This window comes from Ictidomys tridecemlineatus, chromosome 1 (assembly GCF_052094955.1).
Source record: "Ictidomys tridecemlineatus isolate mIctTri1 chromosome 1, mIctTri1.hap1, whole genome shotgun sequence".
Classification (NCBI taxonomy): Eukaryota; Metazoa; Chordata; class Mammalia; order Rodentia; family Sciuridae; genus Ictidomys; species Ictidomys tridecemlineatus.
This window is the reverse complement of record NC_135477.1, coordinates 120,670,085-120,686,286: the sequence shown is the minus strand read 5'-3', so window position 1 is coordinate 120,686,286 and position 16,202 is coordinate 120,670,085. Positions and strand designations below refer to the sequence as shown.

General features: G+C 47.2%; 1 protein-coding gene across 5 annotated transcripts; it reads right to left on the bottom strand.

Moving 5' to 3' along the window:
• Positions 1–1,191: 1,191 nt before the first annotated feature.
• On the bottom strand, positions 1,192–14,891 carry Slc4a9 (solute carrier family 4 member 9). 5 transcript variants are annotated; one of them, XM_078046356.1, is made up of 22 exons: positions 14,647–14,891; positions 14,153–14,313; positions 13,789–13,896; positions 13,305–13,360; positions 13,028–13,185; positions 12,672–12,759; positions 12,186–12,340; positions 11,727–11,843; positions 11,388–11,562; positions 11,099–11,232; positions 10,675–10,937; positions 9,396–9,454; positions 8,982–9,170; positions 8,743–8,856; positions 7,395–7,556; positions 7,068–7,246; positions 6,259–6,331; positions 4,642–4,710; positions 4,196–4,369; positions 3,506–3,661; positions 3,030–3,130; positions 1,192–1,439 (listed from the first exon to the last, which is right to left on the bottom strand). In XM_078046356.1, the coding sequence occupies exons 1-21, from the start codon at positions 14,838–14,840 to the stop codon at positions 3,077–3,079; spliced, it is 2,838 nt and encodes a 945-aa protein (XP_077902482.1). In that variant the 5' UTR covers positions 14,841–14,891; the 3' UTR covers positions 1,192–1,439; positions 3,030–3,076. The 5 variants fall into 5 exon arrangements, with proteins under 5 accessions (XP_077902482.1, XP_005327341.2, XP_077902490.1 ...); XM_005327284.5 differs by having other exon boundaries at positions 1,192–1,435; XM_078046361.1 differs by lacking the exon at positions 1,192–1,439 and adding an exon at positions 1,643–1,709.
• Between the last annotated feature and the right edge of the window lie 1,311 nt (positions 14,892–16,202).

Below are 16,202 nucleotides of genomic sequence, written 5' to 3'. Positions count from 1 at the left end.
CACCATATAAAAATAAATAAATAAAATAAAGGTATTGTGTCCATCTACAAATTAAAAAAAAAAGAAATGGTAAGAGAATCACAGCTAAAATTATATAAGGGTTATTAAAATAACTTTATGCCAATAAATATGAGAACTTAGATAAAAATTAATAAATTTTAGGGCTAGGGATTTAGCTCAATAAGGGCCCTCAAGTTCAATCCCAGCACCACAAAAGGAAAATAAAAAAATAATAAATAACCCAAAAAAATATAGCTTATCAAAACTGGCTAAAGAATAGATAGCTTGAAAATTAAAGAATTTGAACCTATTTAAACTTTTCACAGCTGAAGCACTAGAGCATTAACTTCACCAGTGACTTCTTTGAATCCATAGAAAGTTGGATAATTGAATTTTGGTGGAGACATACATAGAACAAGACAAACAAACTACAAGTACGTGCATCAACTTGATTGATTCAAACATACTGAGTGAAAGAAACCATCACAGAAGAATTCTACACTATGGTTCTATTTATATTTATATAACATCCAAAAGTATGTAAAATAATAAATATGTAAGGGTACATAAGGAAAGTTAAAATTCTTTTAAAAAGCAGTAGAATCACCAGGCCTGGTGGCACACACCTGTAATCCAAGCAGTTTGGGAGGTGCTAAGCAACTCAGTGAGACCCTGTCTCTAAATAAAATACAAAATAGGGCTGAAGATGTGACTGTGGCTCAGTGGTCCAGTGCCCCTGAGTTCAATCCCTGTTTCAAAAAATGCAGTAGAATGATTACCATCAAATGCAGGAGAGTCGTTATCTGGAAGTGGGGATGCAGTCTGGGAAGGACATATAGAGAGAGGCTTCTATGGTACTAGAAATATTCTATTTCTTAACCTGAGTGTTGGAATATATAGGTGTTCTTTTCACTGTTATTCTTTAATTCCACTCCTAGCTATGAACTCTGGAGAAATTCTTGCACTTGCAGAAGGCTTTATATGCTGGGGAGGTCTTTTTCAAATTTATAAGATTATTTGTTCTATGCAGATGACAGAATGAGGTAGTGAGAAGTTCACATGTGTACTGACATGGAGAAATGCCCAGTGCATATTAAGTGAAACATATGGTACAGAACTTTATAGTATACTATTTTTAAGAAAAAATAGTAACGTATCCATTGAAATAAATCTGAACAACAGACACCAAAATGTGAATAATGGTTATTTCTTGAATGATTTCCATTTCAAAATTACCCATTTCTGTAATGTTTTGAGATTTTCCAGTTGCTTCATTTACTTTTGTGGTCAACAAAACAATAAGAAAGATTATTTTTATATGTATAAAAAAGTGCTTCAAGCTGGCCATAGTGGCTCATGGCCTGTAGTCCCAGTGACTCAGGAAGCAGGCAGGAGATGGCAAGTTGGAGGCCAGTCTCAGCAACTTAGCAAGACCCTGTCTCAAAATAAAATAAGTAAATAAATAAGCAGTTTCACATAAAGGGATCCTTATTCTGGAAAGAGACTTTTTCTTCTTTTGCAAGTAGAAAAGATGACCAACCTCCAGATTCCATAAATGAGGATTTGTGAGAACAGATAGTTCAAAATGGGAAGGGCTTCTGGGCTCAGGTCCCATTAATTGTGTAGAAAGCAAGTAAATCCCTTTGGCTCACCAGCCTTTCCTAAACACCAACAAAACTGCCTATTCCCTTCCAGGAAATATTCATTCTCTGCAGATGACAAGAAGAATGACCTAGACACATGTGTACTGACCTAGAGAAAATGCCTAAAGCCTGTGGCCAGCTGCCCTTCAGTCCTGTCCCATTGTTCCAGATCCCCAGCTGAGAGCATATAACAGTGAAGCCAAAGGCCAACAATGTCCTAACTTCCTGAGGACACACATATGAACTGGGAGAAGAAATGGTGAGGCCAGAGCAAGGGCTCAAGGACACAATAGGACAAAGAGCAAAAGGAATGCTAAGGGATAAGCCCAGGAGATCTTGTTCTGGACCAGCCAGTGAATTGCCCTTTCACTAACGCCCAACTTGCCATTGCAATTGGTGGGGGCTTTTGGGTTCTTGGTCTTGTAGAGACATGGAGAGGGTGTTCTTGGCTAAAAAGAAAGTTCAGATCATCAAGGGCAAACAGTTTTGGGTTCTTGCATATGCTGTGGCTTCAGCATAGACCATTTCCCCTCCATCGTGTCCTGGCTAATTTCTCTTCAGATTTCTTATTATGGACCACTTCCCGTTAGAAACTTCACTAACTCCTACCCATCCCATCTTCACTACCTCCCACATCCTGGGCTTCTCTTATCCAGCACTATCCCACTGGGATTTTATTTTATTTTTTGTACTGGGGATTGAACCCAGGGGCACTTTACCACTGAGCTACATTTCCAGCTCTTTGACACTGGGTCTCGCTAAATTGCAGAGGCTGGCCTTGAACTTGGGATCCTCCTGCTGCCACTGTGCCACTGGGATTTAAGCTTTCTGAAGACAGGGATTATGATTGCCACTCTATCTCTAGTTCCCGGATACTCAGTGATGGGCTTGTTTAATTAAAAAAAAAAAAACTCAGAAAATTATATATGGATGAATAAGCGAATGGTATAGAGGATCCCTCCGCTGGTCTGGAGTGTGGCTCACAGCTGAGGCGGAGCCTCCTGGGCGAGAGAGAGGAGCCTAAGCTTTATCCTTCCTTGCTCTCCTTCCTTGCTCTTTTGTCATCGCACCCCTCCCTCTCATCCTCCGCCCCTTCCACCTCCACGTCCCTCGTGGTGTGAGTTTGATCTCCCTCTATTGGCCAGACTTCGGAACTGCACGGAGTCAAGCCCATGCCCTCTTGCCGTTTTGTTCTTGCCTCTGAAAATATCCTTCTTCTTCCTCCCCCACCCTAGGGTTCATAAGGTACTAGAGTATGAAGAGAACACAGGACTGGTCAGGTAGATAATTAAGTAGACTTAATTATCCAAAGAAGTTTCCAAGGCCTGAGCCTCCCCATCTTCCCATCCTCAACGCTAGGAGCACTTACTTGGCTCACACCCTCACCTTAGGCTTAGCTTCCTGGGATCTTCACTCCCATACTCTTACTCCAGCTAATTCACAGAGATGTTGATTTCTGGGACCTTTGGCTGATACATCAGCTCCGACTGTGGAAGAGAGATCCAAAGATGAGTTGGAAATAAAAAAAAAAATAGAGAGGCAAGCAAAGAAGGGACCCAGTGACAGGATATAAACCCCAGTGATATATATAAAAACCCATATCAAGGTTGAAAAAGACACACCTTAAAGCTGTGATCCAGCCCTCTCCACCCTATAGACTCATAAACCAGGACCCCTGCCCTACAAATAAAAATTTCCCTTACTATCCATTCTGCCTATGTCAACATAGAGCTAAGGAGAGTGATTGTGTTTATCAAATCTTCAGGGTTAGTGGAGATATTAAACTTTAGAAACAGCTTCTGGACAGAGTGTGCTCCCAACTTCTGCCCCATTCCCCTGGGATGACCCAGCCTGGAGCTCACATCTTCGCTGTCACTTCCACTGAATGGGTGCTCTGGCTCTAGCCCCTTCTCAGGAATGTTCCTTTCCTCCTCTGGCATGAGTTCATCCAGCCAGAGGAGTTCCTGTGGTGAGAAGACCCATTCCAGTGCCTTTCGGACTCCAACCAGGCCTAGCAACTGCAGAAATAGAAACAAGCCCAAGGTTGTTAGCAACAACAGCAATAACTGTAATATTTATTGAGCACTTCCTATATGCTAGACATTGAGTATCATTTCACAGAATATAACACATCCCTATAAGATATTTTATTCCCATGGTATAGAGAAAGAAATTGAGGCCCTAAAAGATTAAAACTTCTCAGAGGTTATACAACTGGGATATGGTAAACAGATTGGTCCTACTGCATAATCCATGGCTCTCAACTCCTTCTCTGTTACCCCTCAACATTGTCTTACCCCAGGACTCCAGTTTTGTCTTGAGTTCATAGATCAGCCCAAAGAGGTTAGGAAAGGAGGTGAATCAAGCACCCTGGCCCTATCCTATCTGTAAGTATCCTTCAGTCATCTTTCTTTCTCTTAGGATTTCCAACCAAGAAGAGCTAGAGCAAGTGGAAGAGGGGATAGACTTCCACTTGTGGAGGCCTTGGCCACCCTCTCAGGATCAGAGTCTCCCAGAAACTCCCAGGATTACCCAACACTGCCCCAAATCACCATGAGGGGGAAGATGATGGCTGCAGGAGTAGACTTAATTATCCAAAGCAGACCTAGGCAGGCAAGCTGGATAGCTGTGAAGAGGTGGACTCTGCTCAGAGGTACATGGCGCAAGAGCAGCAGGTCTGGCTGGTGTTTTGCTGGCATCAACAAGAGCTGAACTCTCTTCATAAACTGGAGGATGAGAGGAAAAGGAAAGCAGGGCAATCAGGTAGTTAGAAAGTGTCACTGTTAGCTACTCCAGCCCAGAGGGGGTGAGGCAAAAGGTCCCTTTGTTCTCCTCCCCATCCAGAGCCTGGCAGCCAACTCTTTACACTCAAGAGAGGCAAAAAAAAAAAAAAAAAAAAAAAAAAAAAAACAAAACAAAAAAAAACAAACAGGGCAGAAGGGTAATTGGCAAGTTTAGACAGGAGGAGTGGGGTTTTGGGTGATTTTAATGGACTCACCTGAATGCTGCTAAGTGCTGTCACCCCCATGTACAGAAAGATGCCATAGAGCACAGGCATTGGGATGAACTGGTAGGAAGAAGTATAGAGCTGGTGAAGGAGTTTACCTCTGCCAGTGCCCAGATGCCCCAACTCAGACTCCAACCCCAGCCTCCAGCATCTGAGCCTGCCCACGCCTTTTCTTTTCTTTCTTTTCTCATTTTGCATGCATGCCTGATCGCCTGATTGCATGAAATTCTCACATCAGTAAAATGAGGTGAATTATATTATTGTCTGCATTTTACAGATGGGGAAACTGATTTTCAGAGAGAGAGAGTAAGTAACTTGCCCATTACCTGGCTTACCTCTCCAATCTTAGTGATTACATTCCTCCTCTCTGTTCTGTATGTTCCCAGTATAGTGGCCTCCTTTCTGTCACTCAACATGCCAAGTTTGTTTCTACCCCATGAAAAGTATTTTGCTTTACTATTCACTCCACCTAAAATGTTCTTCCATAAGACTTCTTCATGTCTTCATGGACTATTCCCTCTCACCACACATACCTCATCTTATGACAACCCAGAGAGGTCTTTGGCTTTCACTGATAATACCTAATCTAAAGTAGCCCTGGTACTACTTTTTTTTTTTTAAGTACTAAGGATTGAACCCAGCGCACTCTACCACTGAGTATATTCCCAGCTTTTTTTATTATTTTTATTTTGAGACAGGGTCTCACTAAGTTGCCCAGGCTGGCCTCAAACTTGGGATCCACCTGACTCTTTAGTCTCCAGAGTTGTGCCTGGATCCTTATTTGTTTAAAATATGTCCTCTCTCACCAGACTGCAAGGATGGAGACATGACCTCTTTTGTTCACCACCATATCCCCAGTACCTGGAACTATATGTTTGGCATATAGTTTATGAGAGTCACCTAGTTAGTAAGTGGATGATCCAGTCCATCTGGCTCTTTCTACTGAATCACTCTCACCCAGCCTCCATGACCTTTCCCTCCCCTAACCTCTCTTGTCTTTCTGCCAATGACTCTTGTCTGACATTCTCCACACCCTCCTTAAGTGTTTTACTATCTTGGCTTATTGAGCCTTTCTGCTATTACTTGATTTTTGTTTGTGTGTATATTTCTGGTAGAGGGCTTAGTTTCATATTTCTTTTCTATACTCCTCTGCCCTCACTTCTTCCAGATACCCAGCAGAAGTGGCATACAGCACATGTTCTATAAAAGTCTGTTGAAGGAGAAGAAAAGGGTTTTTGCCTCAAAGTTGTTCTGGGGTGTGATGATAAAGCCTTAGTCTCAGGCTGGTTGGGATGCTGGAGCAAGGGTAGCACTTGGACCCTAGGGGATGGTTAGATGCCCACATTCTGCTCCATTGGATAGAAATCCTTCTGAATATGAGTTTGGGGGTCTCAGATCTGAGAAACTCTCTCTTTTGCAAGTTACTTCTTTAACCTTTGCGTTTCTTGTTTGTAAAGTTGATATACCTTTTAGGGTCAATATGAGGATAAAATGAGGTCAAGTATGGAGAAAGCAGTGCCTGTCACACAGTAAGCATTCAACCAGTGTCAGATTTTGCTATCTGTTTTGTTATTACTGCATTGACCCTGATCCTGGCCTACCAGGTACCTTGAGCACAGGTGCCAGAAAGATGGAGATGCCTGTAAGGATGAACACCACCAGGCCCGTCAGCCTCTGTTCTCTGTGGGGAGAAGGAGAAATTAGCCCGGATCTGGGAGAGTTCCTGGGTCAGGATGGAGACCCTGACCAGACACCAGTATAGACTCTGGCAGCTGGAGAAAAGTAAAGGGATCACTCAGTAGGTTACCTGGCAGGGTAAAGGCTTTAGTTTGGTGTGAAGTATTGGTGGGCGGCAAATGGCAGAGCACTTCAAAATGAGGTTTCCAGGCCTCACCATTAGTTCAAGTTCATAGCTGCTCTTTGTTTTTATTTTGATGGAAAATTAGTAATTTTTTTTACTGCCATAAAGACTTACATTTCAGTTGGAAGAGTGCTTACTTGCATGCACAAGGTCCTGGGTTTGATTCCCAGTACCACAAAAAACAACAACAAAAAAGCCTTACATTTCAAAATTTACAAAATCCATTCCATATACTTTAAAGATTGGTTTTCCAACAATTACAGAATTGTTTTTGTAATGAATCTTTTGTAACATCAATCATGTGTTCTACATTGAGTGGGGATTTTTAGGAATCACTTGGCTGCCTCCACCCTTAAGGCCCCTCTAGTCCCCATGCCTGAAGGAGGAGAGAAGATCTGATTTACTCATTGCAGTTCCCAGAACCCACTCATTTACCCCACTGCAGTGCTTGTGGTGCACAAGATTAGAGTTTAAGCCACGTAGAAACTCTGTCGCATACCCTGTGCCCCACCTTGCTGTACAGCTCTTGCTCTAGCCTCTTGAATACTAGCCTCACCTGATGCCCAGGAAGCTGGGGGCCTCCCCAGGGGCACAGTCTCTGCTCTCTCTGCGAAGACTATCCATGTGGGCTAGGGAGATGACAGTGGCTGAGACATACCAGGGCAACCCAAGCACTGATGTGAGCAGCATCAGCACAGCCACACAGAAGAGGTCCAGGTGGAAGCCAGCTCCCTTCTGCAGATAGTGAGGAGGAGGAGAATGGGAAGTAGATGAGGGTAGCCCATGCCTGGGGCCTCTGTCCTCTCCATGGAAGACTAGGGATTGGAGGCCCCACCTTGGAGCTTCTGTCCCTTGGTCTGAGACCTTACCCAGCAGGCCTTACCCGGAGTCTATATTCCTTGCGATTGAGGATGACTGCTGTGATCTGCTGGTCCATGAAGATGAGGATAGATAGCAGCAGGGCAGGCAGGGTGGCTGCCACAGTCAACCACCAGGGGTTGGTTCCAAAAGGTGACACAAGCCAGCCACGCCCAGGGAGTGTGGGCTGGGGGGAGGGCATTCCATGTTGGAGAGTCTACCAAGAGCACCTCACCTGTACAACCAACCTTGGTATTCTTCTACAACCTGCTCCCCTCCTCAAGACACTGAATTCTATGTGGGAACAGATTTGTGTGTGTATGTGTATGTGTGCACACAATCACACGTGCACATGCATAGGCATCTGGTTTCAAATACACCATCCCAGTGACTTAAAGGGGCACCAAGCCGACTGGAACCAGGGGCTCTGAACTTTGGATTTCAGGGTCCTTCCCTCCCAGGAAGAAGAAAAGTTGGTGGATAAAACCTGCCTATACTTCTTGATATAGTATATAGTATATAATAGAGCCCTCCTCCTTGGGCATAGCCCCCATCCAGGGTGGGGCAACTCAGGCTCAGACCTGCTGTGATCTGGGGCAGGGGAAGGGCAGGGCCAGGTGTGTCTGCATTTGCTCTGATTACAAGCGTCTGTTTGGGAAGTGGGGAGGAGTGGCCCAATGTTCTGAGCCACCTGGCCCTAGATGGAGCCCCTCTGCTCTCCTGTCTGGGAAATGGGGGTCCAGTGGAAGGTCTCCATATGTGCAGGCAGAATCTAAGAATCTGGGCTAAGCCTTGTCCTGCACACTATCATGCTCTAGGGAAGGAGCTCCAGCTGTAATGAATCAGAGCAGGTGATGAAGGGTGGTGCAAAGAAGAGTGGGGAGTAGTGGAGTGGGTGGGGCCATGCCAAGGGTAGGAAAAACCCATAACAACAATGACTAACATTTACTGAGGAGAGAGTATGTGCCAGGCACAATAATCAGTACTGTACACTGTGATCTTCTGTAAATTTCACAACAACCTATGGGGTAGGAACTGTTGTTATTTATTTCCATTTACAGATTAAGAAATTGAGGCTCAGAAATGTGCAATAACTTGCCTAATGGACAGCCAGGAAGTGGCAGATCTGTCTACCTAGAACCCATCCTCCTGACCCCTACCATATAATAATTATCTGCTGTGTATACATTTCTATATTCACTTATATGTCTGCTGCAGTACCTCATTTAATGCTTTCAACAGCCATTATTATTACTATTTTTTATGTGTAAGAAAAGAAGCTCAGAAAAGGGTAATATTTATGCATCCTCCTCCTCCAGGGTCTGCTGGCCCTGCTTTCCCCTCGGGCCCCTCTCCTGATCCCCAATTCTTACCTTGAAATCTCTAGGCACCAAGAGCTTTGGTGTGGCTAGTCCCAGGAAGGCATCAAGGCTGCAGCCCAGCAAGATAGCCAGGACTGAGGAGAAGTCACTGAGCACCTTGCGTACCTAGCCACATGGTAGATAGTCAGGTTCCAGCCTGCCATCCCCCTCCTTCCACACACTTTCCTATTCAGAGACAGGACCCAAGGCTAAGTGCAAACCTCTAACACAGAAAGAAAGGTGTTACTCACCACGGAGGGGAAGAAGCGGCTGGTCCTTACATGCTTGAGGGCCATGGCAAAGAGGAAGGAGGTAAGAAAGAGGAGAAGGGAGAAGAAGGCAATGTCTGGGACTGTATGACAACCAGGGCCACGAGGGTAGCCTCCCTGCCGGGTACATTCAGGTGGAGACAGCAAGGATGCATTGACCAGGCCAAGGTCCTGTATGAAAGGGTGGATAGCATTATATGCAGCAGAGTAAGTATACTATTCTCCTGGAACAACCTCGAGGAAAGGGGGACCCACAGAAACATTGAGGACCCAGCATGGGAGGTCTTTGGTCATAGGCCTCAGTGATCTAGATTATGCATGGGAAGAGTTAAGAGCCACTCACTGCTTTGGCTGCCACCCTTTCTTTCCCAGGCCTTCTCAGGAGCAGGATCTCACCATGCTTAAGAGGTCATTTTTGTCTTTTGGCTTTGTCCTTGTCCATTGAGACTCATTTCCTGGGAAGCAGAAAGAACCTTGAGAACCCCTGAGAACCTTCTCCAACCTCACGATTCTAATCTGATGGGTATAGATGAACCAGAGTTCTGATTCCTCTGTCTGCTGACTCTATCACTACCAACTATGATGCTACGTCAGGGCATTGCCTCCTGCCCTCATCTCCATAAGTTTTCACTCCCTCTCTACCTCTTTGTACAGGGGATTGAACACAGTGGTGCTTTACCACTGACTTATATCCCTGGTCCTTTTAATTTTTTTTTTTAATCTTGAAACAAGATTTCCTTAAGTTGCTGAGGTTAGTCTCAAATTTGCAATCCTCCTGCCTCAACCTCTCAACTCCCTGAGATTAGGGTCAAGCACCACTGCACCCAGCTGCCCCTCAATTCTCTACTCATTTGTAACTCTGGTGCATATCATAGAAAAAGGTCCCAGAAGTTGCTCAGCAAATGTATGTTGGCCAAATGCATGAGCTGCTCCCAAATCTGTGTTTATACCACTGCACAAACTGGGTTTGTTTGTGTTTTTGGTATTGGGGATTGAATTTAGGGGCAATCAACCACTGAGGCAAATTCCCAGTCCTTTGAGTTGCTTAGGGCCTCACTAAATTGCCGAGGTTGTCTTCAAAGTCCCTATCTGCCTATCCCTGGCTTTTATCCTCCTATCTCAGCTTTCCAAGCTGTTGGGACAAATTGGTCTTACTCATGCCTAGCACAAATCTGGCTCATGTTAGAGGACACTCCTTCCCCAAATCTCTTCACCTGGTCAGTCACTCCCTCCAGGGGAAAAACTATGATTTATTTGATTAGTGAGTTTAGGAGATGAAGGTAGGTATTTCTAGCCCTGCCTCTGCCTCTGCCTCTTCCATTTCTCAGGAATAAACTGCCTATCTGATATATGTATTTAGCTCTGCTCTTCTGGGGCAAGATCATCTCTGTCATTGCTGCCTTTACCAAGTGGGTAATTCTAATTTGTCTTTATTTTTAGGAATCCCATTCACTCTCAGGTATAACCCATGTTCTTCTATTGGTGTTAGAAATAAAGACAATATTGGGTTTTCTATTGTCTTTTTTTCTCAATTGATTCAGAACCATAGAGGAGAAGCGTGCTGCTGGTTATCAAGTAAGTGTTCACATTTCATTGAATTTAACCAGGGGAACCCCTCCCCATCCCACATCAGTTCTCACCTGGTCAAGGTCCCTCCCTGTTTCCCTCAACCCACCTCCTGGGACTGGGTATTGACAGAAGCAGCCATAAGCAGGGGACCCCGGCCTTAGGATGGGATAGGCTCTGGTCAGGTTCAGCATTTTGCCCAGGGCATCATAGATGAAGATGAGGCTGATGAGGGCACAGAAACCTTCCTCGGTGAAACGGGTGAAGTAGCGCACCAACACACTGGCCTCTGTGGCCACCAGCACCAGGCAAAAGGTGGCCACCCAGATGCCTACCCACAGGCGGAAGGGCAGGTAGTCCAGGCTGTAATCTCTGTGGGGTGAGAGACAGCAGGATTGTCTGCTCCCCACCTAACCCAGGTCAGGTGCCTCTCAAGCCAAAGAGACAGTTCTCATTTTTTCCTATTGACCAAGCCAGGACCAGGCTGAGGATGTGACTAGTAAAGGGCTGGAGAGATGGGAGAGGTCTCCTACCTGCTGAAAGAGAAGAGCAAGCGCTCAAAGACCAGTACTGGTCCTGTGCTGCTGAGGATGGTGAGGGGCTGGCCTGCCATTAAGCAGAAGGCAGCTCCAGCCACCGCTGTGCCCAGGAAACTTTCCAGCACTCCCTGAAAGACAGCATGGGGCTCAGGACTCTGGAGTCTTCTGCACAGGAGCCCAGGCTTCTGGGGGAGCCTCCTAAGCCCACCCGTAGTTCCAGGAGAAGGGAATGGCAGCCCAGATACCAAAGCTTGTGTCAATCCCTCTTTTGCACCCCACCCACCTGGGCACCCTCAGTGGCATCTCCCAGCAGACCCCCGAAAGTGATGGCATTAGTGACAGTGGCCAGGTAAATGTAGAGCACCGCTGAGAAACACTGGGGATGCAGGGCGTCCAAGAAATCGCTTGGGTACCACGGAGCCTTCCGTCGCACGTCCTGGACAAGGCCCCCAAACAGCCTCCCGCCCGTGGGTCGTCAGTGATCCGGATTCCCATACCTTACGCCCCCATCCCCGCTACTTTTCCTGCGTCCAGGTGAGCCCTTCCGGCGAGCACACATCTGGATCCCCTATGACTCCTCCCTTCCCCAGGCCCCCAATCCTTCCCAACCAGCTCGCCTCACCAGCCGGTCCGCTGCAACTCCGGGGTAGGCTTGTGTGGCTCATGGCTGTCCCTGTCCTCTGTGCGGGCTCTGCGCTGGCGGGAGAGGCCCTCGACCTCCTGCATATGCGAGGGGAGCCTAGGGAGAAGGGAACCCCAGGCTGTTGGAGAATCTCCAACCAGCCCACGACTTTGCTCCGGGCTGGGGGCGCCCTGCCCCCTGGTGGCCACTGAGGGGCCGGTTCACAGGGCAGAGTTGCGAGCAAAGAAGGTCCAGGTCATATCACGCCCTGGGAAAGCCAGGCTCGAGAGGGGAAGATACTTGTCCAGATCGAATAACAAGACAGTGAAAGAGCAGAAATCAGAGTTAGATTGGCCTGACCTCAAATTCAAAGATAGGACCGGCCTCTCCTCCACAGTAGCTCTAGACCCTAGACTGCTTTTGAGGAAGGATCTGTATGGAATGATGGCCCCCAGGTACCTTTTGTGCTGAGAGGGCAGGCATTTGGGTGGGGGGATCCGGGCTGTTGAGTCCCACCGACCTGGGGGGAGCACAGTCACCCCTTCTAGGAAAATATCCAGGGCTGCCAGAAGGTCATGAAGGTTCCTGGCTCGGCGAACTGACCACTGGAATTGCTGAGTTTAGGAACACAGAATGGGCAGTAAATACAGAATTGGACTCTCACATGCATTTTCATTTGTGTGTTTCTCAAAATTAGACACACAGGTCACACAGGCAGGCAAATCATTCGTGCATTTGTTCATTCAATGAGTACTGAGTGACTTCTGTGTGCAGCATTGGGCCAGTAATGAGGCTATATTGGTAACCATGGAAATTTCAGTTCCCCTACTACAGACACAAAGCTACACTCTGCCTTACTGCTGTACTTGGTCACACATAACAGAGTCCACACATACTCACAGTAGCCTATGTGCACAGTCACACAGGCATGCCTGCCCAGCTCACCGGGTCACTGAGTAGGACAGCCGCTGCCCGACCCATTTCATGGTAGCCCCTTCTGGGTACCGGGGGGCCCAGGAGGAGGCAGAAAAACCTGAAGAAGGAACCAAATCCCAGGGAGGGTCAGGATGCTGCTTTCTCATAAGGCAGTTCTGCCCACTGACACCGCTCTGCCCTCCCTACCAGCTCCATACATATACTCATTGCATGCCTGCTCTGCAGGGCTGACCACTCTCACCTTCCCTATCCCTACACCCATCCCCCACACACCCTCAGAGGACTGACCCAGGGATCCCCTCAAAACCACCCCCATTCAGGCCCTTCTTCTGAGTTCTGGGACCCTGACTCCTCAGTAGCCTCACCTGCTGGGGATGGGCACCTCAGTAAGTGGCCCCAGCACCACAGGGTCCCGCAGTCGCACAAAGGCCCCCACGGGCTGTGCTAGGAAGCCCAGTTCTCCTGCCAGCACAGCTGCTGCCTCAGCCCCTGGAGGCAGCTTCTGTCTCAGGGAGTTTTGATCCTGTGTGGCACAGAGTATGAAAGGTTATTTGGGGAGGGGAATGCTGATAGTATCTCAACTGATGAGAACTTTTAATTCCTGACTCCTCTCCCAACCCTACCCAACGAAGGGCCACAAACCTGTTCCTTCAGGGGAATATTTTCATCATGGGAAGCCTTTTTTGGATGGGCAGATCCTACAAAAGGATTATACAGTGGTCAAGAGCACAGGCTTTGGGGGCATATCTACCAGGGCTCCCTGACTAGCTTTTCCTCTAACAAGCTATGAGAACCGGAGCACACTCTTCCCCACTCGGCCTCAGTTTTCTCATCACTAACATGGGGATAATTGTGGTACTATCTTACAGGGTGACTGTCAAGATTAAATGAGATACAGTGTGTAAAGCCCCTGACACAGAACCCACCAAGTGCCTCCCTTCACAGAGCTCTATTGGGCTCCTAACCATCCCTTCCCCTATTTCCACCAGCTCCTGAACTTGCCCAGGAGTCTTGGGTTGAAGTCTGAGCTAAACCTAGGCCACTTCTGTCTCAGGAAGTTGCAAGGGACATCTTGGATTCTCCCACCCCAGGGTGTTGATCCTGGGCCCAGGAAAGAGCTTCTCACCCCAACAAGTGCCTCTGGTCTGGATGTGATGTTGGGGCCTCTGCAACAATAAGGCCTGCAGCTGTCCTCTCAGCTCTGGGCTCAATGATTCCGCCTGGATCACCTGTTCTGGAGAACAGATGTGGGGCTTGAGGTCCTTAAGGGTTTTCTGAAGCACCTCCATATCATCCTCTCCCCACCTCATTTCCCTTCTAGGGGTCTTAGGAAATGTAGGGACCCATGAACTTGCTTCTTTCAACTCCTTTCCAACTCCTTCTTATAACAATCTCTAGGGTGGGATGGGGTCAGGTCGGCTCTAGAAGATTCCAAGACTGGGGGAAATCCCAGGGAAATGGCAGTCTCCCTGAAAAGGTTAACAGCCTACCCACGAGCTCCAGGAGGCTCTGAGCTGGACAGTCCAGCAGTACAAGGCCCTTGGCCAGCAGGCTGCGGAGCTTCTGGAGGCTGGGCAGTGTCAGGGTGGGCACATGGGGAGCACTCCACCGGCCCGCTCCTACCTCCAGCTTCTCCTCGAACAGCATCCACCTGTGGTAGAGGGGAATGGATAGTGTTATTTGGGGAATGTCTCCCACAGCCAGGAGCTGGGACACAGCAAAGCCAGGGAAGATAGGGCAATGGGGGAGTCATGGGCCCTGTGATGCCAAGCATGCCTATCTTGGGCAGTCACCCCTCATCCTGGGACCTGGGGAACTCAGAGCTAGACTGCAAAGGACACTAATATTATGAAAGGCAGAATGCAGAGAGAAAAAAAAAATCCTTATTTTAAGTTGGAAGGAGACCCATAGGAGGAACAAGGGGGTCATGGAAGAAGCCCCAGCTGGGGAAGGGCCTCACAGAACTAGCCTGGGTCCCACTTACCTGCCTGTCTCTCTCCACTCTAATGCCTGGGGCCAGCCCAGCAGCTCATTCAGCTGGATGAAGAGCAGAGGGTCCTTGGATATCCCCAATTCCCTGCTGTCTATGTTTGAGGGTCCATCAAAGCTGGGGCTAAGGCCAAGGCTGCTGTCCATCTCTTCTACAGGAACATTTTCATGGGCATCTGGCAGCTTCATCTTACTGAAGATCACACAGAGTCTCAGGAGCAGTGAAATTCTAGGGGCCCTCTGGCTATATTTATAATGCACCCTCAACCCCAGTTACAGTAGCACAACACAAACAGAACAGGACCTGCTAGCTCCAGAGCATACCGGGTCACCTGTTCCCCTACTTGCTTCCCCACCCCTGTTGCATGAGAGTGTTTGTAGCCTGGTTTTCCTCAGGCTCTCCAGAAATGCCCAACCTGGGGCCAAAGTGTATGTGTGCATTTCCTGTGAGATCAGGTTTGACCCCACTGTGTTTTGTGTAAATAAATAGGAGTAGACGGCTAACCTAGGTCTAAGTACTTACTCCCCCACATTATGTTGTCCCTAGCCTGTATCACATGCAAACACCAAACATCCAGAACTGTTTGGGGTGTCAACATCACACTCTGGGGGTCACAGATACACACATTTGGACAAATAGGGACCTATTAAATAATTGGTCTTACAGAAACCTGGCAGGGTAAGGGAGACAGCAGGTACAGAACCTGCCCATTAAATGAGCTAATGTTGAAAAACAGAGGCAAGTCACAGAGAACATCTGTATCTTAAATTTTTTTTTGTCCAACATCTGGAAACCCCCAATTTATCTATGTTCCTGGGCCCTGCCCCTTTAACTTGCTGAGGATGGAAGGGACAATTGGGGTGGTTGATGCTCATTGTACTAAATGAGCAAAGGAGAATGTGATCCCTTGTCAAGTACTGTTGACTTTACCTTCCACATATACACAGAATCAATCATGTTTCCCCACCTCTAGCACTACTACCCTGACACAAGCTACCATCATTTCTCAGCTGAATTGTTTCAGTGGCCTTCTAGCTTCTTGCAAAAAAATAATCTTCCTGCTTCAACTCTTTCTCCTTGCCCAAAGTCCATCCTTCACGTGGCAGCCACAGGAGTCCTTTTAAAAGGCAATCAAGCAGGGTGTGGTAGCCTACACTTGTAATCCCAGCAACTCAGGAGGCTGAGACAAGAGGGTTGCAAGTTCAAAGCCAGCCTCAGCCATTTAGTGAGGCCCTAAACAACTTAGTGAGACCCTGTCTGAAAATAAAAAATAAAAAAGGGCTGAGGATATGACTCAGTGGTTAAGCGCTCCTGGCTTCAGTCCCCAGCACCAAAAACAAACAAACAAACAAAAACCAATAGAGCCACATTATTACTCTTCCACTCAAACTCACCCAGTGAGTACCCATCATTCCCAGAAGAAAAATTAAAGTTATTGTCATGGCTCCAAGATTCATGGCCTGACCTCAACCCACTTCACTAACCACAACTCCTTCCATCCTCCCTTTGCTCCCTTATTTCTAACCACATCATCCTTCTGACTGTTATGC